This window comes from Amphibalanus amphitrite, unplaced genomic scaffold (genome assembly GCF_019059575.1).
Source record: "Amphibalanus amphitrite isolate SeventyFive unplaced genomic scaffold, NRLGWU_Aamphi_draft 000018F_arrow, whole genome shotgun sequence".
NCBI classification, from domain to species: domain Eukaryota; kingdom Metazoa; phylum Arthropoda; class Thecostraca; order Balanomorpha; family Balanidae; genus Amphibalanus; species Amphibalanus amphitrite.
The window spans coordinates 1,812,156-1,840,155 of record NW_024881514.1 but is presented as its reverse complement, the minus strand read 5'-3'; the positions used below and the strand labels follow the sequence as shown (position 1 = coordinate 1,840,155).

The window sequence follows — 28,000 nt, the reverse complement described above, 5'->3', positions numbered from 1 at the left end:
AACGCCAAGGGGGGGGGTCGCACCAACCCCCCCCCCCCCTGCATGGGCGAAGGTGGCAGATCGCCGTTTACGGGCGAGGGTTAAATGGCATCGGGCGTTCCGGGTCCGGTAGTTGAACGTTCCCTGGCGTCACAGCCGAAACAGTACCGCAGGATGGCCATCCTTCCGGGCACGGCATAGGTCACGCATCACATGTGCAGGGTAATGCCACACTGAAGTCCTACCAGGATTTGACCCTCGTATATGCCAGCCGTTCAGCCCCATCACAGGCGAGACTGAAAGGCAGCTAGTGCATACGTCCACCCTCGCCGGCCGGTCAGACGGCGGCCCTGTCACGCGCCACACCCTCCAGCAGCGTGTTACCGGTGACGACGGCCGTGGTCAGCACCACTAGCCGGTGAGAGAGGGCGCGCGCCACCTGCTGCAGTCCGGCCACCTCGGCCATCGTCACACCGCCCAGCAGCAGTAGCAGCACCACCCGCGGTGGCTCGGCGTCCGTCTGCCGGCGGCGCACCGTCTCCCCGGGCAGCAGGCGCAGCGCCGCCTCGGCCGCCGCGCCCCACGAGCCCTCCACCAGCAGCAGCCGCAGCAGGGCGCACGAGACCGGGATGTACGCGCCGCTGAATACGTACCCCGCGTCCGGCGGCGTGCGCAGGTCGTAGTTGTCGGACGACTCCGGGATCAGCGCCAGTTTCCGGGTCACCGTCTTGAAGGCGCTCTGGCGCGCCAGGTTGACGCTCTGCGCCACTTTTTGAGCCAGCTGCGCCGTCTGTCGGCCGCCGCCGAGCACGCCGGCCGGTAGTTGGGAGAGCAGCCGAGTGGCGGCGCCACCGCCGAGCGCTCCGCTCCGTCCGTGCTGTCCGTCTCCGACGGCCGGCGGCGGCCCGGGTGCGGGCCCCGAGCCGAACCCGCCCGCCTGCTCGGTGAACAGTCCCAGCCGCTTCAGGTTGTGCAGCGTCACCAGGTGGTGGAAGCCGTGGCTCTGCACAAACTGCGTGACCAGCGACTGATACTCGCGGCTGGGCACTCCGCCCTGGGCGATCGAGTACAGGCACATGAGCCGCAGGGTGGCCAGCGGCGGCGACTGGCGCGCCAAGTTCTGCTCGATGAACGCCAGGTTCTCCCGCATGTCCAGGCCGTCGACGATGCTGTGCTCGGCCCGCAGCTGCTCCTCGAACGAGCGCGTCTTGCGCTTCATGATGGCCTCACAGGCGCCGATGTGCGTACCCAGAGACATGTGCTGCGCCTGTACCTCGCGCAGCTGACCTGGGGAACGGACGGTGGAAGGTGTATATGTGAAATCAGTCATTAATAGCAGTTGACAGTATTTTCGTTTTTAAGCACAATTCAAGTTCGTAGCCAATGTTCCAACACGAAGGCAGTGGATGCTAGAGTGAGCTTAAACAAAATTGCATCATTTACATGCATGCATACAAACGAGTGACTTTAACCCGCGCCCTGCTGGGGGGGGGGTGTTTGAACACCCCCCCTTGTGGTTTTTCGCGAATATCTCAAAAACGGCGGCGCGGAGCGCCGCCGTTTTTGGTACACCTTACCATACATCAATTCTACACATGTTGTGAAAATTTCAGACCAAGGTCATTGAAGGTCAGGTCACCAGGTCACTTGAAGTGACCTCACCTCATAAAAACTTTCAATGTCTGTCATAGCTACACCGAGTGACCGATCGCTTTGAAACTTTCAGCGATTGCTAAGAGCAATAGCATGTACAAAATGTATATCTCAGAATTTTGATATCGATGACCTAAGGTCAGGTCAATTTTGCGACCTCCCCATTATAAGTCAATGGGAGAAAATTGAAATGCGCCTCTTTTGGATGAAAGACATTATAAACACTCCCAAACACCGAATTACAAGTGGTTTAGACACACTGAACTTGAAAATGGTGTCCGTGACCCTTGTTTATGCCCTGAGGTCATCTTAGGTCACGAATGGTATCTAACAGTTTTTCGCAAATAACTTTTGATAGAGGCATGCTAGAGCGATGAAAACGCCTTAGATGTGTTCAGCTCGACGATACGGATCGACTGATATGCAACATGACCCTTTCCGGTCAGGTCATGACCTTGACCTGAGGTCAAATTTTCAAGTTGACCTTTCAAGGTCAAATCATAGTTCATTCGATGCGTCTTGACGAGAGGAACACGATGCCGGTAAAAGTAAGCTCGTACAAGGCTTGGGTCAAAAGTTATTGCAGAAAAACTGTTTTCGAAAAAATCGGCTATTTTTGCAGTTTTTGCCCCCTGCAGGCAAAACCGTTGACGTTAGGTCAAATCTGAGAGAATTACTCAGAAAGGGCGTTAATAGGGCTATCGAATGCGCTTTTCCGCGGCGCTGTAGCTCTATTGGTTCCCGAGTTATGCGTTGGCTTCTTGGAAATTTTCGACATTCGACCTGGAAATCGGCGAAATTTTGCCTTCAATGACCTCTGGTGACCTGACCTTTGACCTGACCAAAAAATTGACCGAAGTGATTTCGTCATTATTTTTGACGCTCTTTCGAACGCCGCCTTCCGCGTATCGCTACGTGGCCCAGGAGCCGAGTTACAAGGGGGGGGGGGTGTTCAAACACCCCCCCCCCAGCAGGGCGTGGAAATCCAGGACCCCCAGCAGGGCGCGGGTTAAGAACTAGATAAATGCTAGTGACAATTCATATCTAGAGCATTTACAACGGTACGACTATTGTGTACGGCGTACGCTGTATGTAGAAGTTGCTCACTCTGTATGAATCCCTTCATCTGTTCGACGCTCATCTCCTGACGTTTGGAGTGCGCCTGCTGCAGCTGCTTGGCCCGCTGGCGCAGCACAGGAAACACGGCCGAAAAGTGCCGGTCACGGATGTCCCGGTACACCTGGATAGAGCGACAGAGCGGTCAAGGATTAAAAACAGAGTCCTCTCCACGTACACATTATTACTCCCCTTCACCACATTCACTACACTGCCCTTACCTTTCAAACCTACCTTCCGTCTTCACTTCGCATTCTCTTTCTTCCCGATCTGAAAAAGAGCCACCCACCATCTCCCTTATTTTAGCATCTTCCCACCATCCTCACCTCATCCTTGCTGTGCAGCATCAGTTTGACACTCTTCTCAGTCCCGGTCACATCACCTCCCAGCTCCAGCACCCCGCACTTTACTCCGAACGTTTCGTCCACGATGCCGGCGTAGGTCAGCTGAGAGAGCAGGGCTGCTGCAGGGTCCACGTCTCGGTCCAGCACCACTAGGTGTCCGACCTCCGGCTCAGTGACCCGCGGCTCACCCAGCTCCGAGCGGAAAAACTCCAGCAGGGAGACCACCTGTGGGAGTCAGACAGAGGGCCCGTGAATAGTGTTGTAGAGGAGGAGGGTGGGTTGGTTTTAAAAGTAACTTGAGAAATAAGCGTACATTCCGTAACGATCTTGATAAATCGTAACCGATAAATCGTAAAAAATCACTCAAATAACAAATAGTGGCCAGATCTTGGCCGGCAGGGAGAACTCCGTGACTGGTTGGACCTGTCACTATTCTAACCTGTTGGGCGGCTCGTCCGTGCGCGTGTATACGCGGTATCAGCCCGCAGAGCGACTGGAGCCTCCAGACGGCGCGGGCCACCGGTTCCAGCAGCGCTGTGCAGCCGTCCAGGAAAAAGTCGCGGTACAGCTCGGGCATCTCCAGACTCCAGAGGTCGGCGTCCAGCGCCACAAAGTCCAGCGCGTACTGGTGCAGTTCGGCCACTCCCAACACACCCTCCTCTTCGAGCAGGTGGCGGCACGCGTGCAGAATCTGAGCAGAGGCGGCCGACGGGGGATGTCACAAGCCGGGCTAGTGAGGCCGAGCGGACAGAAAGAGGAAGGTCGAACTTAGGCCAAACCTAAAATGCCTATGAACACCAGCCGAAACCACGCTTTTTCGGATGGCGATGAATAATATGCGGGTTAACGTATTGAGTAAGAAACAATGTGATGTTATTCCATGCTCATAAAACCGGTTCTGATCAACTGTCACCAGCTTACACACATACCTACCATATCGGGACCGGTATATATTGCCGATAAAGGCACGGCACAAAAAGCACAATAATATAATTAGAAATAAACAAACTTTGCAACCGACTGTTGTCAAGCTCTCATTACGAACATATACGAGTATCTCACTTCAAATCCACATTCACATGGCTCTGTTTCGTTGCAGGCATGTGGGATGAGTTCTCAGTGTGGCCTGGTGGATAAGACATCCATGATCCAGCTCCAAACTCAGTGTCGGCGAATTCGCGGCCAGAGGCGAATTTGCGTCGTCTGAGCCACGTACCTATATTAAAGGAAATAGTTCACTTTTAACATGGGGTTTTGAGCTGAAATAGCAGTTTCGTAGCTTGAGCTGATACTAGCACAAATCAGGAGCTTTTACGGCTCAACGATCACCCTAGACGAAGATATTCCATTTCTCGTTCCGAAAAAAGAGTGCCTTGTAGAGGAATGCGTGCCTTGCACAGGAATGCAGCCACGTCATCGTCAGCCAATCAGCGTGCTGCTTACAGCCAATGCAGTATGCGTAGGTTTGAGCTACGCAATATGATTGGTCAATGCGTAATAAGCTTCCGCGTCAATCATTATTTTACATAGAATATAGTTCGTCCTATATTAAAATATAGAAAATAATTGTTTTTACAAAAAGGTTTTATTTTATTTCATGATTATTTTGAGCATAAAAAATCATAAATCAATAGCAAAATACTGATTTCAGGAAAGTGGACTGTTTCCTTTAAATCGGCTGGCAACTGGCGAGAGAGGACCAAAATACCCCCGGGAGGACCATAGCCACGCACTCATCCATTCAGAGTTCAGACAGAACAAAAATGAGTGGAAGTTCAGAACACCCGGGCTAGACCTATCGACGCTAAGTTGCATCGGCCACTGACCACCAGCTCGATCGACTGAATCAGAGGATTTTCTTACCTTGGGCGTGAACACGATGTGGACCTGCCCACGTCCTCCACCGCCAGCATCGTCCGCATTGCTGTTGATTTGATCACAGATGTACTTGACCAGTACAAGGTTCGGCCGGACCAAATACACACGGTGGCGCCCGGACATCGGCGGCGCCGCACGCTCCAACTTGAAAATCTTGTCCACACCATGGTTTCTGAAAAATATAAGCTGCACTCAGGACAATCTTGCTTAGCAATAAGATCTTGATACATTAGCTCCAAAGTATGGGTGAGCAGGAGTGGCAAGTCAAATGATTGCTCCAGATCTACTCACCTGAGCAGAGTGGCACCAGCGACCCTATCCAGTGGCTTCATGAGCACGGGGTCAATGTAGATATCTTTGGTTCCATGTATGGTCTCCAGGACATGCACCAGCTGGTCTCTGGAGAGGTGGTGCAGCATCTCCCCACTCAGAGCCTGTATGGACATTGTGGCTGCACGGCTGATGGGCGACTCTGAAAACAAGTCTGAAATGACATCAAACCTCACTCCTTTAGCATGGATTCATATTTTGCTAAAAGGTAGCAGTCAAAGACAAGATAGCAGGGCATTAGTAGAGCAGCCATCACAAGGTTTTCCTACCAAGGAGAGGTCAGAGGTGCTATAGGTTTGTAGCCTGTAGGTTGCATTTGTAAGTTGTAGGTTGTAAGTAAGGTTAGGTCAGGTAAGGTTAGGGTTGTTTTAGTTTGGTTTGAAAGAAGCATCTCCAGGTGGGTATAGCATGTCTCCTTGGTTCAGGTTAGAAAACCTTTGGGCTTTGTGTGATATCTTGATCTGCTCTACTAATATGGGTCGCAGTAACTGTCAGCATAGGTATGCTGTTTTCTGACAGGCAAGAGCATATTTCATATTAGTGGCTACAGGAAAAGTACATTCCTAGGTAGGTATGTTGCCTATATGAAATAAGTATAATTTATTCTAAGATAGACAACAGCTCCAACTGAAACTTCCAAGAATGCCCTGCATTTTTATCTACTTGTCATACCACTAAAAGTTACTTTTCAATTTCACTAGTATCCATTTGGAATTGGATTCAATGGCAGAACCTCAATGGCGGTGTTTCACGGGACGCTGCTACCACGCTGCTATCAAATTGCGCGAGCTGACGTCACACTTGTGGTAGTGTTGGAGCAATGGGCCTGTTGATGTTTCCATGGAAACCCAATTTGACACGTGTAAAAGCAGCGTGCTGCTATCACCGGTGAAACAGGGCCAATATTTCAATTTGGGTGGATAGGCTAACTGCTACTGGCTTATGGCTGTTCCCAGAATTGTATCAACTTCACCTAGGTAGGTCCCCCAGGCCACATCACTGGTAAGTGGCAAAGTTGAAGTAATGTGGATGCCCTATTATATTGAATTCTATTTGTGCTATACTTACACAGTCAAAAATGATGTTACACTGATATGAGCCGCTAACTAAAGTACTAAGAGTCAGAGTCAAGTTACACCCAAATAAACTCTTTTTCTCGAAGTTTACACGTTTCGCCTTTCGCCAGTGTTTCACAGGACATGTATAATTTATGTTTGAAACTTAGGTCCCACTTGCTGTTCGACGACAAGTTGCATAGCAACTAGCTGGTGAAGCCACTTTTCAGACAAGTTGCTGGGCAACGAGAGCATGTTTGTGCTGTGGATCTTTGCAAAATTATATTTGAACATCTTTTGGAGGCAGTGGCGCAAAAGCTACGAATACGCCGCAAAAGCTCGGGGGTGTGTGACAAATTTTTACACCATTTTTAAGGGTGTACAGGGTGTAAGTGTTTACAAGATTGGTGGTTTCTGTCAGTAGTTATTGGCAAGATTATTAGTGACTTGGTTTTCATATGGGGCATCATGACATGTTGCATAAAACATGTTTGAGTGGCTTGTTGGGTGGCTTTGGGCCCGGCCCCGTGTGCTCCACTGCTCCCCGCACCTTGAGCCTTGACATGGATACCTTGACCTACTCAGCCAGTTAGAGGTGTAGGACAGATTTTCTTTTTACAATGGTGTGGTGCTGATCACTGATGTGTAGGGTGGCACAGGCCCTGATTAAGTGTTGTGATAAACTGCTCTGATATTTCGCTGCTGTCATGCTTCCTCAAAATAAAATGATGTATAGAAGACAATTAGATCAGGCAATTAATAGTTGACCTTCTTGTGTGCATTCTGTAACCTTACAGACATGCTGTGAACTTTGTATTGTTACTTTTTAAGTTAGTTGGAACAGGGTGATGTGGATTTTCACTCCATCCAGCCTGGCTGGTGCACTTGGCTAGTGGACATTCATCACCACAGCTGGAGCAGTTTTTTATAAATTTAGTCAGAACCTTTTGAACGGAAGGATTCACAAGGACAGAGCCCCCGCTAAGCGAAGCTTGTTGCATTGACCCTGCCCTCTACCCTCCGATCGCGCAATTCCGGTTATATGACAGAAGTTGGAGTCCAAAGTTTAACGTGCTCACATAGCCGCGCACGGCTGGTCCCTTCACTGACTTTGCCTGGCTACGGCCTGCCACCAACCGCAACCATACCTGTCAGGAGGCCCATAAACCTCAAGCGCCTGTCGCGCTTCGAACCCAGACTGTTGTAATCGGGAACGCGTGCTCTCACCACGCGGAGTCCAACGCTCTACCGACTGAGTTACGGGACCGGCTTTCAGCTTGTCAACTCTGTTTCCATGCTTTGCAGGCTGCATGGAGTTCCAGTGGCATATGCAGGCAGGGTCCATGAAATTGTTGGCAACAAGCACTGGTTAGCAATGCAAACCTGTTGACACTTGACACTGACAGGCACCTGTTTTGCTATTTGATCAATATTCTTTTTTACAGCAAGCAACAGCTCATGATTGTGAATCATCAAAATAATCAAGATATTTTTACATGAAAAATGGCAAAGTCAAAGCCCTCAAGAAACTTTCAGAGTTATATTGAACTTGATGATGGTATTGGGAATGGGGTGAGTGAGTATTGGTTAATGGCTAATGCTGTTTGTCTCTAATAAGTACCCATCTTATATTTCAAAGTTGATTGATTGTTGTGATTACTGTCATTGACATGTGGGGAAACAGTATGAATATCATGGAACAATGTTTGACAGGAGAAGTGGACTGATCTTATGATGGAAATGGTCTGTAACTGATATGACTATGGGATGGGTACCTACTAATAGACCCACATACATCTCAGTGTTTTGGTACCAGAACTGCCATCATTGCAAGAACATGTTATTTTGTCTAATGTCTGTTGGTTTGCTCTACTCTGGAATCTTCTTGCACAGGATGAACATAGAGACTAATACCATCAATCAGTCCTGTGTCACCTGACACTCCTGTTCGCTCAGCTGACCCCTCCGCTGGACGTTGCTCTGCCTCCGGAGCCGGTCCTGTGTCACCTGACCCCCCGCCCTCCCCTGCCCACGCACACAGGTGACTCCTCCGCTGGAGGTGGCTCCGCCTCCGGAGCCGGTGCTCCTGCCGGGGGAGAGCGTGGTGGCCACCGCCGACGACGTGTGCCTCTACGTGCCTATGTCGGAGCAGCGCCAGGCCCTGTTCGGCCGGCTGGTCGTCACCAACTTCAAGCTGTCGTTTGTCACACTGCACGGAACCTCCGGTGGAACGGTGAGCCAAGGGCGAAAATCATTGAGACAGGAGGGTGGACACTGAACAGCGAGCTGAGCATAGTTAGCTCTCTTTGAGTAGCTCTCAGCGTTTGAACCTAGGCATTTTCTGGAAATGAGATTGTGAAGTAGGTAACATCAGCAACATCGTTATGTGGTTGTGAACATTTAAACACAGGCACTCACTTCTGTTCGTAATTCGGTAATTTCATGTCAAACTTTTTAAGGCGCTATCGACAACAGGTAGTTATTAACGATGGACATCAGCCATCAGTGACGCGAAAAGGAGTGGTGATTGCAGCCAGTCCCATGGCTATAAAAAGCAATACCCACGAAACATGTTTATCAAGTTTTATGTCAATAGGCTGCGAGACCCGTCTCCGCCACAGACTGATTGCACCGTTGACTCGGCTGACCCGGTGTCGACTGATGAGGAAAGTGAGCCCGATACCGTGCGCTAGTGTTGGGTTTCGCCTAGGCTTATCATGTATGTTTATCCATTCATGCCAGCATCAGTGAAGCATGTTCAGTCTACAATTCTGTTGCACGCTTGGTCTCTGAAACCGTTGATAGTACGTTGCACTGTTGGTTTGAACACGTCACCCATCTCATCTGTCAACACGGACGGTGTTTCCCGTCGGCCAGGAGGAGCTGTGGCGGAACCGTCTGCTGGGAAAACACGACGTGTGCCTGATGAACGTGGACGCCATCTACCAGGTCTCCTCGAGCGGCAAGCGTAAACTGCTGGCGCCGCGCTCCAACGTCTCCGGTCGCGTCAAGGAGCTGCAGATCCGCTGCAAGGTGCGGCTCCATCCCATGGTCATGCTACTGCGAAACTCCAGACGAGGTGTTAGCTAATTAGTGAATGTAATGAAAGGTTTTGGTGGTGTAGTTAGTTTGAGGTTCGAGTGTTTTCGTCTATCATCGCTGAAGTGTGTTGTTATTGCATCGTAAATTCATGGTAACGCTACTTACCTTAAAATCAAACGCTATTACTAATTGCGTTGTCTCATCTTAACTTACGCAGCGTTATCGCTCAATGAATTTCAATCACCGTCGCCGACCTGTCGCTCCCTCACAGGATTTTCGCGTGCTGACGTTCAGTTTCCGGTGCTCGCGACTAGACGAGGACCGCGCCATCACCAACGCCCTGCTGGTGCACTGCTACCCCCGGCGGGCGCAGCTCATGTTCCACTTTGACTACAAGTGAGTGGGGAGAGCTAGCGTGCTGTAGAGATCTCGTGTGATTTAGATCTTTTAGTCAGCAGCGTTTAACTCTTGGAGTGTATCTATAGTGCACATCTTCGGAATGAACACTGGTCAGGAATACTTTATCTATATTGCGGACTACGGTTTGTATCGATTTTTCATGATTGACGGAGATAATATAACAAAAAATGAATCTTTTTTATAAATTGTCTCCTCCGTTCCAGAGGTGAGAGCCCGGAGCCGGGCCCTGACGGCGGTGAGGGGCAGTGCTGCTCAGAAGCCAGCTGGACGGACATGCTGACGCGGACCAGCTCCGTCGGATGGAGAATCTCGCACGTCAACCAGGCGTACCGCATGTGTGATAGGTAGGTGAACGTGATGTGCCGTTGGCTGTGGGCGTGATATGAGTTGTTGCTAGGATTTAGTTATTTTTCGTGTTGTTGTCTCTTTCTTGCTGGGTTTTGCAATACGAGCGACGAAAATACTGAATTCAGCATAGGTGCTCCAAGCCAGTGCTATGATGTGAAACATCATCATGTTGCGATCTTTTTTCATTTCTCAACAATAAGGCTAATTTCATTGCGCTCTATGTTTTGCTGATTGCGTTTCCAAGATGTTCCGTCACCATATCTCGATACACTGTTCTCCGTGACTTGTCTATCAGCCCAACGCCTGTGGTAATTTATAGTCATCATTCTTTACTCCAAATATCGGTGTCGTATAACACCGTCTCTCTCTCTCCATCTGGCAGCCTCCCGGAGGTCCTGGTCGTGCCGAACGGGATCCTCGACTCCCAGCTGCTGGCCGTCAGCAGACACTACGTGGGCTGCCGCCCGCCCATCTGGTGCTGGGGTAGTCCCGACGGAGGCGCCATCGCACGCGCCGCCTACACACACGTCACGGGACGGACCAGGTGAGGGGCGAGAGGTGGGGAGATGGGCGGGGCTGAGTGGGGTGTGGAGAATGTGAGGTAAGTGGGAGGTGTACTCGAATGGCTTCCTTATTGCGGGTGGTCGTTAGGGTTTGTCCCGCCTTTGACAATCTTTCTGTGTCTACATTTACAGTCAGGAAGCTCAGCTGGTAATGGACTCGATCAAGTCGTCCCACCCGACCTACAAGGACGCTGTTCAGATGGACGTGGGCGCTCTCTGTCCCTCGATTGACGAGGTGCAGGAGAGCTACGTCCGACTCCGAGAGATCTGCTCACCAGGTTAGTACAGAGGCCGCCGGGTGCTCCAAGTTTGTCAGATTTCCGCCGAGACACGCATCATTTTCTCAGTAATCGTTATGTTCTGGTCGGTTGTTGTAACTCATGACATTCCTGAGAGACTCAGACAAAGAGTCGTACGTATCGCATTCTTTTATCTCTTTTATATTTGTTACGTTGGCATTCAGGTGTTGTGCTTCTGGGAATGTGACCCAAGGTCGTGCATGACTCAATGCCATACATCACATTCCTTGGCTGCCATCATATTTAAGTGAAGTCTCGGCGGCGCAGCGCTATCGGGGTATGGAATGCACTTGAAGTAATGTGTCGCTGGCGTCGCTATTACGTACTTTGCGCTGTGACACTACTAGTAAACTGTCTATAGTTGGTATACTGACCTTTCATGGGCCTCGTAAATCGATATGGTCCACATGTTCTGAGAATTCTTTGTTCTGGTGCGAATAATGAATAGTGTCTTACCGAAATCCGATTTTAGTCTGACTTTATTCTCTGGTCTTATCCTTACGTTGCGTTTTGGAATCGCTGAAGGGCTGTCAACACTCGACAAAGTTTGTGGTACGAAATTAATAATAGTAACTAAGTTATTGATTGTGCTCGGGCTGGTATGCCTTCCATGCATTGCAGCTGCTATTTTCCCTACGAATGCAAGCATTCCTGAGTAAACACTACCAATGGAGGAAGGAGCGCTATGCAGACTAGTCAGAATTCCAAAAAAGTAAACGTGTCATGGCTGCATGCACGTTTCCTCTCCTAAACATTAGGCTATCCTCTCCCTCGCGAACCCTCGCCCATCCATTCGCCCGTTAATTGTGCTCTATTTCCATCTGTTTCAGAGAGTGTCCGGGCGCTGGGGGAGACGGACGGACGGTCCTTGGGTCTGCTGGGAGCCAGCCGCTGGCCACTGGCCGTCTCACAGTGCCTGTCCGCCGCCGCGCAGTGTGTGCAGACGCTGACCGACCTGCAGACGGTGGTAGTGCTAACAGGTGAGAACTGAGACAGTCTTTACAGACGCTGACCGACCTGCAGACGGTGGTAGTGCTCACAGGTGAGAACTGAGACAGTGAGACAGTGTTTACAGACGCTGACCGACCTGCAGACGGTGGTAGTGCTCACAGGTGAGAACTGAGGATAGACAGTGAGACAGTGCTTACAGACGCTGACCGAACAGCAGACGGTGGTACGGCTAACAGGTAAGAGTTGGAAGTGAGCACGTTAGTGTACCTACATAAACACTTAACAGCAGCTGGTGGGTCAGGCCGGGCTTTCCTCTGCTTGCACTTTCCCGACATTTCTTCTACAAAGATACCCGGTTGTTAGTGTACCATGACATGACATTCAACCGTGTTGTGTTGACCACCCGCCGCCTCTGTGCGCCGCAGGACCGACGGGCCGAGATCTGACGGCGGCGGTGGCCAGTCTGGCCCAGCTGCTGGTGGACGCCGAGTGCCGGACGCTGGCCGGTTTCCAGCGGCTCGTGCAGAGACAGTGGGTGGCGCTAGGTCACCCGTTCCAGGACCGACTGGGACTCATTCACCGGGATGGAGCCAAAAAGGTGACCAGGCGTGCCAGGCCGGTGGATACAGGGGACGTGCGATGTGCTGTGCTGTCGCCTGGTGCAAGCTCTTATTTGGAACTGGACGTGGTTACTGGTTATAATGTCTTACTTTATGTGGGTTTTACGTCTTTCTGCGATTGAGAGTAATACTGGACAGCATTGATAAATAATACGCGAATTACCTCCACACTTTTCCGTTATATCATCTATAGTTAGCAGTCGCTGACATCAGCTGCTGACCGCTCCGCCCTGTCTGCTCTCTCTGTACAGAGTCCCGTGTTTCTGTTGTTCCTGGACTGCGTGCACCAGCTGCTGGTCCAGTTCCCCGCCCGGTTCGAGTTCACCGAGACACTACTCGTCAGTCTGTGGGACTCACTACACGTGTCCGTCTTCGACACGTTCCTATTCAACTCGGAGAAGGAGCGCGCCGACGCCTCGTCAGTCAAGGTAAGTCACGGGGTCATGCAGAGGACGGGGATGGAGTTGGTGGGATGGAGGGACGGATAGTGGGGTGGTGGTACGGGTTCTGATGGGACTTGAGGATCTTGAGCTGTTGACAGATAATGATGGCGGGGCAGCGGAACTGAGGCAGTTGTGATAGAGAGACCTCAGTCCGGGCGCCCTAAACCCCACATCATCATCATGAGATGGGGAGACTGAGGCCGATTGATGGAGGGACTGGAGCTCAGTTGAGATGGAGGGACCGAAGCTGTGCCTGGTAGGACAAAGGATCTAGAGCTGCTGGGACGGAGGAATTCGAATGGAAGGGACGGAGGGGCTCGAATTGAAGGGACGGAGGGGCTCGAATTGAAGGGACGGAGGGGCTAGAGACTAGAACGAAGATAGTGGGTGGGAGCAATTGAAGCCAGTGGGTGAGAGAGTCTGAGGATCAATGTGACGAAGAGTCTGATGGTCAGTGGGACGGAGAGACTGAGGCTGTTGGTACAGACGAACCGATGTCGTTGGGACGGAGGGATACTGGCTGGTGGGACGGAGGGACTGGATCTTGTTGAGAGAATGACGGGCTGGAATTTCAGCCGTGTGAATGTTACGTTAGGGCTTAGGCCGTTCGCACATTCTGCATGTCGTAATTTTCTTCGGGTGTCGAGACCCTTGGCGTGCTTTTATATGACAGGCTTAATCGGTTACACATACGACACAACATATTCCTAGGCTGAAGTGATAATATACCCATTGTTCTGAATATAAGACTATTATTTCGTAGTATAGTTATTAGTTATAGTGTTTTAAGGCCGCCGTCCACTGCGACGGAATTCCGTCCGGAGTCCGTCTGGAATGTCGCCGCACGCTGGCCGCATCCGGTCCGGATGCGGTCCGGATGCGGTCCGGATGCGGAGAGCTAATAAATGTTTCCTATCACTTATTACCAAATAAAATATTGCAAGTAACCAGAACCAGCAGCGAATACTCTTGCCACTCTAAGGAAATAATTTTTACTTACTTCATGATGATCGAGTTCCAATTCTTCGTACAATTCACAATGTTTGCCTCCGACACGGCCCCAAACCACGTCTGTTCCGGACGTTCCGGATGCGTTTTCCGCAGAAAAGTTCAACGCGTCGGACATCACTCTTCCGTCTCCGTAGCAACCGCATCCGAAACGCATGCGGAGAGCTGACGGAAAATCAACAGCTGATTGCCGTTCGGATGCGGTCCGGACGGAGCGCACACGATTGCCGTACGGACCGGATGCGCCCATAGGGTTCTGTGTTAAATTCCGTACGGACCGCACGCGTTCCGCACAGTGGACGGCGGCCTTAACTCGATGCTATTTATTAACGAATTGTTTTCCATTAGTCGCGGTTATTCTAGCTTGCGAAGTTCCTGTAAGCCTGGTTCTCGCGGAGTTGTGTTTCCTGTTTTCCTAAAGGGATTTTCCTTTTTTCGAAGCATTCCTTTGGAAAAGTCCTAAGCTTCCAAACAAGAGGAGCCTTGTTCATCCCAATGGTAAGTGTCACCTTCCTTTAGCCGTTTTTGATACACACGTGGATGTGTTGGTTGAATGCTTTGAAACATTTCTTTTGCTTTTCCTTTTCCTATGTCCTAAGTTATTTTATGTTGCATTCATCCTTGGACAAATATTGTCAGTTGGCTGTTGAGTTACATTTTAGGCGTTATTGTTTTTTCTTTTAGCTTTCCTTGACCTTCCTTCCTTCTTCTGTTTTTCCCCGCTGACCCGCTACTCCCCCGTTTTCAGGAGAACGACTACCCGCTGCGCCGACGGCCCGTGTGGAACTGGGCCGAGCAGTTCGACCCCGACTGGCGCAAACTGTTCACCAGCGCCGCCCACGAGGTAAAGCTGCAGCTGGGCCTGGTGCAGACGCCGCCGACGCCGGCCGGTCGCGGCCCGGTCGGACCCGGACTGGGTCTACTGGCAGCTGTGACCGGCGGCGGCAGCGGGCCGCCCAAGCCGCCGCCGCGCCGCGCCCGTCGCCGCGCCGACCAGCTGCGGCCGGTGACCTCCGTGGCGGCCGTGCGGCTGTGGACGCTCTGCTTCTGCCGCTGGGTGCCCACGCTGGATGTGGGCGGCGGCGGCAGGCCGGCCGAGGAGGCCTGCCTCCGGCACCTGCTGGCCCAGCTGCGCACCCTCGAGGCGCAGGTCGAGTCGGCCAGGGACGGTGTGGGGGTGCGCCGTTCGGTACGCGCGTCGGCAGCGCGCGGCTCGGTGGCGCCGGCGCCGCTGCCCGGCGCGTTCCACCCGTTCGCTGCGTGTCGGGCGCCCACGCCTCTCCTCAGCGTCACACCGGGCCTAGTGAACGCACTGGTGAGGAACAGTATCATCACGGGCGAGGACGGTAGTCTGGCGGCGCACCGCGGCCGGCAGTACGGACTGTAGTGCCTGTAGTGTCCCGGCCCTCCCCGTGCCCACACCCCCAGTGACTCTCCCGGTAGGCGGCAGGGGCTTAGTTGGAACCGCAGTATGGTGCTACTCGGCAGAGAATAAACTTTCGTACGTGATTCCTGCTTGTTTGAAGTGTTTTATCAGTATGTGACGTTTATCCCCACAGTGAACACTGCATTGTTTGATGCAAGCTGATGCCTGTTTTGTATCGAAGGCCAGAACATTTCGTTCCTTATGCTATTGGTTGATATTGCATAGAGCCTCAGGCGGTGCTGCTTTTGCTGTTGCTCTTTCGGTTCGCCGGATTACTAGGTAAGGATATGTTTGTGATACTTTTCTACCTTTTTGCTTTGCTGCTGTAAATGTGACTTCTTGTATCCGCCGCTGTCAGGAAGCATTCAACTTTGTGTGCTCTTTAGGAACGATTCATGTTCTGTTTCCCTTTTCTATCCAGTCTGACTTCTGACGCGAGCTGCAGTGTGGGTATCACACGGTTGTGCCTCCCATACAGGATAGTGGGATGTCTCCATTTGATATGCAACTACGTTGTTTATATTACTTGCATGCGATGGGCCCTCACGCATGTTTCGCTAGTCCAGCCGCGTATATGCATAATAGTGCGAGTGTCCGCGTACGGGAGCATGAGAGGAGGCGTGTTTTTATAGCTGCGATTGTGAGCCAAGAAAGCGGCGCTGCGGCCTGCGCCAATTGTGATATTGTTATCAAGCTCATATTGGAATAGGCAGGATGTATGGCGTTGGACGCTTATTGAAAAATATGATCATGTATCGAAGTGCTGCGTATTTATATCGCTTCTGTCTGACATTTAATAGACGTCTTGTACCATTCCATACTCGTCTGATCGTTGTTCGTGGTAATGCCGTTGCGATGCGCTCACATACCGGTGGTACGTCCGGTGACACACACGCAGGAATGTCTTGACATTATGTATATTACTATTCTATTTTCTTTCCCTATTTGACAGTGATCTTAGTTCAGAGCTTAGGAAAGGTTGATCAAAAGACAGTCATATCAATCAGTTTTGATCGTGCTGATTTATTATCCCAATGACATGCATGCTATGCATGGGATGACATTATGTATCCCACCAGAGTGCCTCGACAATGCAGCCAATGAAGGTGAAAACAATGATGCCTAAACCTAACACAAACAAATCAATGGATTTGTTCTTAGCACATGTTTGTAGACGGTATACAGGGACGAGCTTGTGCAATAGTTTTAAAATCGCTTGCAAATGACATTCCATTTTCACACAGGCTTGAAAAAACACACCCCTACCCGATGACACGTTGTAAACCGTACAAGCCGGACATAATTGGATATCCAAAAAATGTTAGAAAAATTTTCAGTTTAGTTGATAAAACCGCGTTGGACTATGGTTTCATGTAAGCAGGTAGTCGCTATTTCGTGATTGACATCTAGGACAAAATGAGAATACCTGCTAGACATGCTATTTATGGGATGTCCACGCACTTAGTGAGGCTGTATCAAGTAGGTACATTTTCAAACTATACTTTGTACATTTCCCTATAACGTCACGAAGGGAGTGTGAACTGTGTAGTGTAAATGCGTGAAGCTAACAAACAACATAAGCTGTTCAAGTTGAACTATCACATCACAACAGAGCTCTGTGCATCGCCTATCACATACGAAACAAATGTGAAACGGCATCCTCATTCCATCGCTCACGCTCCCTCCACTCGCTTATGCTTTCGCTTCACCAAAACATCGCAGTGAAGGCATTTGGTCCTCTCCCATCACATGATTCGCCAGCTGTACACGCCTGTGCAAGGTCCGTTTTAGCGTTATCACTTAGCACGACGGTGTACTCTTTATGGTTGGTCATTGTAACCGACATCGGTGTGCCTGAATTGGAACACCGCAATGGGCGTTGTTTTTTAGTCGTTGGAGATGTCGATGGTCAACAGTCGACACTTGGAAACTCTTCTCATCCTCTTCATAGGATTGAGCAGGTTTTCGACTGAAAAAGAAGCACCGTCACCGTTTGCCTTTCCTTTCATTCAATCCCAAATATCCCATGCAAGTCTAAGTATCTCAACAAGAAACTCGCAAGATAGGTACTATTGAAATTATTGTATGAACTGCCATCTTCGCTATAATTATTTGGCAATTATTTCTGGCTCCTTGTCTCACTGAAACTAATTACATAAAGTGCATGGTACTACGCAACGCCACATTCCAGTAAGGTCAGCCTCGACACATTACATTTAGGCGCACCCTAGCGTATCCCCGAACAGTGTGTGTTGCGTCAGCTTTTTCTGGTCTATGTATGTTACGCGGTTGGGTATTTCTCATATCGGTAGGCTTGACATCGCACTGAAGCTGCACTTATGAGGGGAGCATTGCTACTCGTACTACTTTTGCTCACTCGATGAGTCCGTGACGCGTTCGCCCTACAGCCCCGCGGGGGTATTGTGACGAAGCCAAGGAGCTAGGAAGGGAGCTGCTCCTGCTGCTCACGTCAGCTATCCCAGCTCCCCTGATGAAGCTGTGGAGGGACGCTATTCGCTCTCACCTGTGGCGTATCTGTCTCCTGTGGGTCGGGCTCGATGTCCGCCGTCTCGGCGGTGACCGCCGGCGTGTCGACACGCGCTGCCGGAGGGTCGTCCTCGGCCGGCAGACCCGCTGTCGGGGCCACACGACATGTCAGTTTCAGCGGTTGCAGGGGATATTTCGATTTCATGAACAAAATATTGTATTGCATTTAATACTAAACACAGGGACAACAAATCTAAGTACAATTACTAATGCCAGGTCAGCTTCATCGTCAAAGCGCCTCGTTTGGGATTTGCAATGTGCATTGTGCATAGTATGCAGTGTGGATGTAATTCTAATGGCATTCCTTTGAAATTCTTCTTGGTACGTTTTTAAATTCCTTCCTTCATAGTTTCAAGACTAGTTTATACGACAGACTGAGCAGACGTGCTCAGTTCCATGCAGTCCGCCCCTTCGCCTCTCACCTCTGAGTGCCTCTCCCTCGGGTCGGCTCTCGTCATCCGGCTCTTCCTTGGGCTCGACAGTCGGTTCAGGGGTGACCGGCTCGTGTGAGACGGACTTGTCCTTCCGGAACCGACTCAGCAGCCGCGTCAGAGGACTGCAGACTGGGGACGGGACGGTCACAGATCACGTCAAAGGACGATATAAGAAGGCAGGCTCAGAAGGACGGATATAACGGATCATAGCGTGAGTCAAGTGCCACGTGTTACAGTATTGGTGTAAAAGGTCGGGTAACAGGTCGCACGTAGTCTGGGTCGCAAATTAGGCCATGAGTCGGGTTTATGTCAGCTTAAGGTCCGGCTGCAGTGCAGGATAGACACACCCTAGTACGCGTTTCCGGCCCGACTGAGCCTTACTGCCTTACGCTCCACAGTAAGGAAGCTTAGACACTGGCGATCACGTTGTTTTTATTCGATAATGCTCAAGTAAATCTTCCGTCAGGTTAATTATTTTCTAGATAGGATAGGTTGTCTTTGGCATGTATTTCAGGACCTCTCCCGTTTAGTGTTTAACATGCTATTTTGTATTCGAGAAAATGTAAAAAAAAAAACCTACCTCCACCATCTTCTGAGGCTACAACATTGTCTTCCGCTGATTTTTGTCCGGCATCCGCCTGGAAGCAAAAATACAGTTCATGACTTATAAACGCCAGTATCAGTCGAAAAAGGCTCGGTTATCTCGCGTCACGCTGAAGTTTTGTCCTCTTCTGGCCGTGGTCACCGGAACGTTTAACCAACTGATTTTAAGTAGTCTCGCGAGTCGCGATGCATTCCAAATTCCAATCCTCCCTGACCATCCTTTAGCGCCAGTCACGCCGTTTCGCTCGCGTTTTGCCCGCTCACTGAGCCCACCTGGTTGCGGAGGTCGGCGGCGGAGTTGACGGACTGAAGCTCCCCGGCCTCCGGCGGCCTCCTGAGTCCCCCCTCGGTGGTCTCTGTGGGGTCACCCTCCGGCTGGCTGAGAGAGGAGGCGATCCGCGGCGCGCCCCGCAGAGGCGGCAGCACCCGCGTCACTGGCGGCAGGGTGGCCTGCAGCACGGGGAAAGGTGGGGTCAGTCACATAAATCAGTGTGGAGGGAGACATGGCCTTCGCCAATCGCCATTGAAGGTCCATGTAGCCATCGAAGGTTATACAATGAAATGCAGTTCGCGATACACTGCGAGAAGCTTTGCGTGATAGGTTATGGAATGTTCACATCAGTTCCCGTCAAACGCTTCCTCCTTCAAGTCAAAGGCGTAGTTTTAAGATTGTTATGCGTATCTACAATATTCCTTACGATTCATGGATCTTCTTTAATTATAATTTCATGCATGTCGCTAGCTTTACGAACACCAAGTCGCAATTACGAAACACTGACATGAAATATACACAAGGTTACATAGAATGAACTACTGTTGATCAATAACGGCCACCTGTCCATGCTAAGGTCTTGCGACTCGCGAGCTATTTATAGGAATGCACACAAATGATAGACGAAGTAGCAGAATTATGCCCTTTAAAGAATCCGTCGGAAGGAAGGAGCGTTTTGTGTAACCTTTTATTTTAACTGCTAGCCTTCTTTTATGCGTTCATTCGCATTGCGCTACGGCTGGTAGGGCCAGATCGTTCTTAGGCATTTATCAGTGACCTAAAGCAATGCTGAGATGTTCTGCACACAAAAAAATATTAACACCGTTAGCGGTGTAATTGCACAGTACATATCTGAGCACTTGAGGAAAGTTAATTTAGTCCCTTCCCCGCTTAAATTACTCGCGCTTCTAAATGAACACCAGGAAGAAGGTAATAGAACACTGTTAGGAGGGTTGGGTGTTTTACTACATGTAGTATAAAACACCCAACCCTCCTAACAGTGTTCTATTACCTTCTTCCTGGTGTTCATTTAGAACCGCGAGTAATTTAAGCGGGGAAGGGACTAAATTAACTTTCCTCAAGTGCTCAGATATGTACTGTGCAATTACACCGCTAACGGTGTTAATATTTTTTTATGTGTGGGGTTTCCAGTGACTGAGTTTCGATTTCCGCCTTGTTGGGGGTGCCCGAGCTCTCCAAATTCCCCGCCGGCTCTGAGATATGTACTGTGCAATTACACCGCTAACGGTGTTAATATTTTGTGTGTGTGTGGGGTTTCCAGTGACTGAGTCTCAATTTCCGCCTTGTTGGGGGTGCCCGAGCTCTCCAAATTCCCCGCCGGCTCTGCCGGCTTTGCTTTGGAACCCCAGTAGACGGCGCGGGTCAAGGCCAGTAACATTTATATGACTGGTGTGGTAATTATTACAACGAAGGAAGGCAATTCACTTCTCAGTTCTTCTTCCAAACTCACTAATAAATGAGCACGAATAAATGAACGTTCCAAGTTCCAACTTCAAATGATAATGATATCGTCTTCGTGTTATGCTTGGAGACCTTACACGGTTGTTTGAGGATCTGAGAATTGCTATCTCTTCCGAGAAATGCCACTGACGTGTCTGCATGTTTGGTTTACTCATTTAGCGGCATTTTTAATGCGTGTGTTATGTAATAGCTGATTCTTCGTACCGTAGCGTCAGCAATCAACGTAACATTTACCTTTATTTTCAACAGGCCGTATCATCTGTACAGAGGATGATCAATAACATTTGGACACAGGCCACTAAACAAATCGGAATACCAGCGTCAATGCTCATTGCCCCATAACCCTGCTAGGCTTTGTCCAAGAAGAATGGGCTTAATGACCCAGCACTAGGTCAACTGGCAAGTGCCGCTGTTTGCCGCTGAAAACGGTGCGCTGTTCGCGGTCCTTTTGAGCGAGGCCTATCTCGCCATTGACTGGAACGGCCAAAACGCCTGCTAACGTCAAATATCACGTTAATGCCATTTTTTATCGATTTGTCTCTTCTGTATCTATTTTGTGTCTGTTCATTATTCTTCTTTGAAGCACAAACAAATGATTAGATTTCTGTTAATGAGGCATTATCCCATAGCTGTGTTGTGAAAAATAAATTTAAATGCCAAAGAATGCGCGGTTCTGTGCTTAAGTTAGATTTCTGAGGCTCCAAATTCTGTCATAGACAAGGAATTGCGCTATCGGAAGGTAGAGGGCAGGGCCAACGCAACAAGCTCCGCTTAGCGAGGGCTCTGTCCTTGTGAATCCTTCCATTCAAAAGGTTCGAACCAAATGAAAAATAAAAAATAAAAAGACGTTCAGATAAGCGGTGCTATTTTTTATGCACATCAACGGCCACGTTCCAAACCATGCTATCGATCGATCGGCTCGGACGCATAAATTAAACCACGTTCCGAAAGGCCAGCCTAATGACCGGAACTGACAGCCCTTACCCATTGGGCCGTGCCCCGTTCAACATGAATAACCACCCGTGTATAACACATGCATACGACACGACTGTGGCGCCGTCCGTTTATTCCACACCTGCCCCGGCCCTATGCCCAAATCGATGGGGCACATGAGGGTCGCTGACCGGCCGGGTATACGGGGTACTGGATAGTCGTACCAAATACTGGCCCTGCGCCCCGGGCAAGGGGGAGGGGGAGGACAGGGAGGGTGAGGGGCCCCGGTGGAGGGCGGAACAGGCTGTCGCGGGTCCGTGTCAGTAAATGTCGTGTGCCCTCGGATCAGTCTATGTCGTCTGTCTCGGCGACTGATGATAGAAACCGGCGGTTATTCGTTGTGGCACGTGGCTTATGATGCATTATGGGGAGGTAATAACCGAGGGATGATGGTGATGACATGTACTTTAGTGTTCCAAGGTGACGGCCAACGGATAGTGTCTGAACACTGAACAGTATTGACAGTGAGGATTTACATATGTGGTGACTGGCGAGGGTTGATTAGATGGCATGTAATGCCGGTAGTAATCCATTGCGGTAGCAAGCAGGCGTTTCGTCGATACAGAAAAAAAATTTGCATATGAGTTAAAAGTAGTAAATTACACCTTTTTCATTTTATGTAATTTCAATTTAGACTTTTTATTATTTTTTAGCGGTTTCATAAGCTTCTCTAGATAAGCATAGCTTCCATTCCATGCCAATATCTTTGCGCACACGCATGCTGCTGAATATCATTTTCTTTCCGAAGCAAATGGGAGAATGGCGTGATGACTGCAAGGGAGCAGTCGCAATAGTACCTATGCATACTGGTATCATGATTCAGCGAATTTGCAGTGCCAGTTCGCCGTAGTGTGCAGTGTTCCAAGAACATTATAAAGCATTTTTCAGCATTAGATAATTCATATCCCTCCGCAATTTAATCGTACCACCATTTCATAGCCGTCATGCGTCATCAAGCGTCTCTTGTTTGCGGTCACGGCCTTAATTCGTACACTTGTGAGTGCCGTAAGACCTAGTTGTCATTAGAAAGTCGCTAAGCTCGGCGTCGGTTGTTGGCTGTTTGGTGATTGAATCGAACGAGACCTTGCTCCGTCAGTGTGTTTCACCAGCGACGGGCCAGTCCGGCCGGGGCAGTTTTTATCGGTGCCGGGAGAGCTGGTGTTCCAGGTCAGGTCTGCAGAGCTCTTTCCATTGGTCCAGCGCCAGAGGCCAGCTTTGGCCGAGCCTTGGGCTCACTGCTGCCTAACGTTCATAACTGACACAATACTATGTCCAACTATGTACTTAGGAAAGCGTCTTGATTTGACATTGTCACTTAAAGTCCGGTGTCATTTTCTTGTTCCTTGCCGAATGCCTCTCAGTGTTGGTCCATAGTAGATACATATGTCCACGGTAAGCGTGGCTACTGCCTAAGAACTCAGAGCCTTGCCGCCGATGCCTGTCGGTCGCCATTGGTCTACGGCACATGTAAGGGATAATTTGTTTATTGTTTATTTGTTTATTTATTGGCATAGCGTCCACAGGCAAAGCCCCACTTACGGATGCAGTCGCACACTGACAATAACAACCACTCACACACACTGGATGGAAGTGGGCAACGCTTTGACTGCTCGTCTTCACAAGACTAAATCGTATCGTTTACCAGCGCACCTCATGCTGCTTCTGAGTACAGTCATTACTTCATGTTGGCTTTTCCGAGTGCAGGCCTAATTCATGTTGGCCTCCCCGATTGCGGTCCAAGCTCACACTGGGCTTTACTCATGTTGGCCGCTCTCGGAACGGTTTTAAAGGTAGTGTGCCACCTTTGAAAGATTTCCCATTTTATTTTTCCTAGGATAAGAAGCTTCTGTTTTTACCTAATATCGCAAAAAAATCAAAAATGGGCCTGGAATAGTGCCTTTTTCGCTTAAAAGTTTATCGGTTTTTCGATATGTATAACAACTGTAGTGGGCTGACCTGCAAACAGGCGTCGGCAACAATCGCGAATGCGGCGCACATGTGACAATAAGCAAAGGTCATTATAGAGTTACGACGGACGGGAATGAGTTATCAACTGTCTAATCGTAGACAACACAATGTCGAGCCTTAAACTGTAAGCCTGTATTGGTATTGTTTCTTTTATTTGGCTGTCGAACATTATTTATGGTTTGCAATATGATTTTATGTAAAATAATTGATATGAAAAAGACGTCTCTTAAAGGTAGTGTGCCACCTTTAAAAGATTTCCCATTTTATTTTTCCTAGGATTAGAAGCTTCTGTTTTTACCTAATGTCGCAAAAAAAAATCAAAAATGTGCCTGGAATAGTGCTTTTTTCGCCTAAAAGTTTATCGGTTTTTCGATATGTATAACAACTGTAGTGGGCTGACCTGCAAACAGGCGTCGGCAACAATCGCGAATGCGGCGCACATGTGACAATAAGCAAAGGTCATTATAGAGTTACGACCATTATATAGTTCAGTGGTTACGACGTACGGAGATGAGTTATCAGCTGTCTAATCGTAGACAACACAATGTCGAACTTAAACCGTAAGCCTGTATTGGTATTGTTTCTTTAATTTGGCTGTCGAACATTAATTTATGGTTTGAAATATTATTTTCTGTAAAATAATTGATATGAAACAGCCGTCTCTAAAGTTATGACCCCATCTCACCACACGAAAGTGGCAGAAATGACAATGATTAGCTGACGCATTTTTCTTGGCCGAAGTCAGAGCGCGCGGCCCGACGCACCAACACTGCACCACAAAGTATGAGCAAAAGCCGCGCCCAAAGCCAGGGCCCCGGTAACGAGAGGTAGCTGAGTCGGGGCAGCGTGCGCTGACCCAAGCCGGGGCCGCGGCTTTGGGCGCGGTCTACCGCATCCCCGCGGGCAGCCCCGGGCTATCACATGACACCGGGAGGACGCGCGGCCCCGGCTTGGGTCAGCGCACGCTGCCCCGACTCGGCTACCTCACGTTACCGGGGCCCTGGCTTTGGGCGCGGTCTACCGCACCACCTAACAGGCGTGTTCGAAACCGCAGGAGATGATGATGAACGGGCTTATCGAAACTTGATTGGATGAGCCTATCGGTAATAGCGATTTCAGTGTGTGCATTTATTGTTCATAGTGGTGTGAAATGTGGTTGGGGTACGACCGACAACCCGTCGGGGCGAATTTCGCACTGGGGTACTCAAAATTTGAAGAATTTAAGACGTTTTCATGAGTTTTGAAGGTATGGATAAGTTCTAAAAATCCGGTTCTCCTTATCTGGGCCATTAACTCCATACGGTCCAGGAAAGCTGGCACACTACCTTTAAGTTATGACCCCATTTCACCACACGCAAGTGGCAGAAATGACAATGATCAGCTGACGCATTTTTCTTGGCCGAAGTCAGAGCGCGCGGCCCTACGCACCACCACCGCACCACAAAGTATGAGCAGAAGCCGCGCCCAAAGCCAGGGCCCCGGTAACGTGAGGTAGCCGAGTCGGGGCAGCGTGCGCTGACCCAAGCCGGGGCCGCAGCTTTGGGCGCGGTCTACCGCATCCCCGCGGGCAGCCCCGGGCTATCACATGACACCGGGAGGACGCGCGGCCCCGGCTTGGGTCAGCGCACGCTGCCCCGACTCGGCTACCTCACGTTACCGGGGCCCTGGCTTTGGGCGCGGTCTACCGCACCACCTAACAGGCGTGTTCGAAACCGCAGGAGATGATGATGAACGGGTTTATCGAAACTTGATTGGATGAGCATATCGGTAATAGCGATTTCAGTGTGTGCATTTATTGTTCATAGTGGTGTGAAATGTGGTTGGGGTACGACCGACAACCCGTCGGGGCGAATTTCGCACTGGGGTACTCAAAATTTGAAGAATTTAAGACGTTTCCATGAGTTTTGAAGGTATGGATAAGTTCTAAAAATCCGGTTCTCCTTATCTGGGCCATTAACTCCATACGGTCCAGGAAAGCTGGCACACTACCTTTAACTCACGTTGGTCTCTCCGAGTGTGGCTGTAACTCACACTGGTCTCGTAGAGACTCTACGGGCGTGGTCCTAACTTGTGTTAGCTTCTCTGAGTGTGGCTATAACTCACGTCGGTCTCTCCGAGTGCAGGCCTAACTCACACTTGGGTACTCGTTTTTAACTCCTAACTCACGCTGACCCCTTCCAGTGTCCTATAACTCACGTTGGTCTATCCGGGGTGGTTATAACTCACGTTAGTCTCCCTGAGTGTGGTTCTAACTCATGTTGACCTCTCAGAGTGTGGCTATAACTCACGTTGGTCTCTCCGACTGCGGTCCTCTCCTCACTGGTGGCGGCTGGCTCCGGCTCGTGGAGACCGTTGGTGAGCGGCGGCAGGTCGCCCAGCATCCTCAACTGGCCAGTTAGCGAGCCGTCATCCAGCAGCATTTACAGCCGATCCGACAGCAGCCCCGCCCCGCCCGGACGGAGCGCTGAAAAAAAAACAGGTCACCGGCGTCAGTGATGCTGTGGTTTGTCTTCCTATTCAAGCAAAAGTGCTTACAAGCTTACAGCTCCCAGGGGTTTAGGTAGACGCTACATATGTATTGCATTTGGAACCAAGCTCGCCGTCAAAGTTATCACAAACGCGGGCCGACACGTCACGTTACAGTGTCATTTCATGAAGAAAACGTCTCGCCTTTGTTTGGGAATGACAGATCAGCATGCGGCGTTTGTAAGCAGATTGCATGGTTGAGACACGGGCTGCTTTGATATATGATAGCGATGAATAATTATAATGGTGCAAAATCACGCCAGTCAAAGCCGAATTATACGAGCATGACTGCATCAAATTACCATATACAATACATCGTTACGGACAGCCCTTCCATGTGGGTTCTTTGGTGTGTTTGTCGACGATTGCTGAACAAATGTGTACTACCCTAAGCCCCATTCGATACCTATTTCTGTCCTTGTGATTTGTGAAGCATTGCCACTGGTGTTGTAACTATGTTTGCCATTGTATTTGTATTATGAATTTAAACAACAGTAAAGGTTCTCGTTTTGATCAACGGTCAATAAAACCGCCTAGGGCTCTAGAATAAGTCTGTTGTCTGAAAGGTCACCTGAATCGGCTAAGTGAGGCGAAATGTCACAGTGTAACAAAATTAATCCACTGTTGGGAGAACTGCGTCGAGTAACACCTCCGCCAGTTCACAAGGATCGGAGCAGCTAGCGATTGGCGGAGGCCCTTCATGAGCAATTGAGTGTGTACTTATCGTGCACTTCAACCGCGCCCTACCGGTGATCGCTGCGAAGTGCCAACTGTAGAGTCTTTGGTGCCCTCCATTGGAGATCCTATTCTTCCTGGTTAGCTGAAGATAAAAGTTACGAACTATTGTGAACAACTCTTGTAAGCCGTTACTTTGAAATTTATCCTCTTGTATCCGAGGTATGATTTATGAAGGGCTATTGCTGATGTAGCTAGGGACTAATGGGCGTAATATTTTTCGGTATCTTTATTTTTATTTGTTGATGGTCCTTAGTGATGGTATGCCCAATGCCCGTTTGGGAATCCAGTTCACCTCATGTATTTATAACTTATGTTTTCCGTTGATTGCCACCATATGCAAATGACTGCTTATTGATCGACTACATCAAATGTGCTCATTCAGAGCGTCCCAACGAAGTTTGCAAAGCGTAGTAATGTGTCGCCGGCCGCGTCCAAGAACTGTTGAATGTGCCGGTCTGCCTATAGATTTTCGAACATGCCAGTAACGGTTCTCTATTGCCCCGGATCGTGACGAAGCATCGCATAAGCCACACACTGTCACAGCTGTATGGCCAGTGCTTAGGGAGCGGCCAGTCTGATGTGCCTCGCTGGCCGCCTGGCCTCAAAACGGAGCCGCTTTGAACAGCGTCAATGGTGTGACGACGGTGATCAATAGGTCATCAGTGCTGAACGGCTGGTGGCTGGGAGGGGTAACAAATAGGGGACCGGGTGTGTGGGTGGGGTAAGCGATGGGGGCGCGTGGCGTAGGGGTGGGGTAAGAGGGACACGGGGCGTGGATTGGGAGGTTAGCGGTAAAGGTACAGGGTAAGGGTAGGAGTGGTTTAACCAACCGGTGGGTGAAACAGTGCAAAAACGGGTTAAACAACAAAGTCAGGGGACACCGAGCGTGAGGGTGAGATTACCAGCAGCGTGGGTGGTTTTGATTGATGAACAGAGTAAAGTTTATTAGAGGGAGAGTAATTA

General features: G+C 49.9%; 3 protein-coding genes across 11 annotated transcripts; 1 reads left to right on the top strand and 2 right to left on the bottom strand.

Annotated features, from left to right (window-relative positions):
* Nucleotides 1-96: 96 nt before the first annotated feature.
* Nucleotides 97-6,504, bottom strand: LOC122388973 (vacuolar protein sorting-associated protein 33B-like). 3 transcript variants are annotated; one of them, XM_043380588.1, is made up of 7 exons: nt 6,369-6,504; nt 5,262-5,442; nt 4,956-5,142; nt 3,532-3,783; nt 3,075-3,317; nt 2,740-2,872; nt 97-1,266 (listed from the first exon to the last, which is right to left on the bottom strand). In XM_043380588.1, exons 2-7 carry the CDS (start codon nt 5,414-5,416, stop codon nt 317-319), a joined length of 1,920 nt encoding a protein of 639 aa, XP_043236523.1. In that variant the 5' UTR covers nt 5,417-5,442; nt 6,369-6,504; the 3' UTR covers nt 97-316. The 3 variants fall into 3 exon arrangements, with proteins under 3 accessions (XP_043236523.1, XP_043236517.1, XP_043236530.1); XM_043380582.1 differs by having other exon boundaries at nt 5,262-5,454; nt 6,369-6,503; XM_043380595.1 differs by lacking the exon at nt 6,369-6,504 and having other exon boundaries at nt 5,262-5,825.
* Nucleotides 6,505-6,680: 176 nt separating this feature from the next.
* On the top strand, nt 6,681-16,291 carry LOC122388947 (myotubularin-related protein 10-like). 7 transcript variants are annotated; one of them, XM_043380561.1, is made up of 13 exons: nt 6,703-6,732; nt 7,801-7,927; nt 8,397-8,588; nt 9,233-9,388; nt 9,669-9,793; nt 10,021-10,161; nt 10,548-10,709; nt 10,861-11,006; nt 11,858-12,007; nt 12,404-12,576; nt 12,850-13,026; nt 14,798-14,897; nt 15,177-16,291. In XM_043380561.1, exons 2-13 carry the CDS (start codon nt 7,859-7,861, stop codon nt 15,434-15,436), a joined length of 1,851 nt encoding a protein of 616 aa, XP_043236496.1. In that variant the 5' UTR covers nt 6,703-6,732; nt 7,801-7,858; the 3' UTR covers nt 15,437-16,291. The 7 variants fall into 7 exon arrangements, with proteins under 7 accessions (XP_043236482.1, XP_043236474.1, XP_043236453.1 ...); XM_043380557.1 differs by having other exon boundaries at nt 6,725-6,743; XM_043380568.1 differs by lacking the exon at nt 6,703-6,732 and adding an exon at nt 6,746-6,771.
* Nucleotides 16,292-17,365: 1,074 nt separating this feature from the next.
* On the bottom strand, nt 17,366-26,237 carry LOC122388945. Its single transcript, XM_043380502.1, has 6 exons — nt 26,062-26,237; nt 19,333-19,509; nt 19,037-19,094; nt 18,445-18,585; nt 18,000-18,109; nt 17,366-17,444 (listed from the first exon to the last, which is right to left on the bottom strand). Exons 1-6 carry the CDS (start codon nt 26,191-26,193, stop codon nt 17,421-17,423), a joined length of 642 nt encoding a protein of 213 aa, XP_043236437.1. The 5' UTR covers nt 26,194-26,237; the 3' UTR covers nt 17,366-17,420.
* Nucleotides 26,238-28,000: the final 1,763 nt, after the last annotated feature.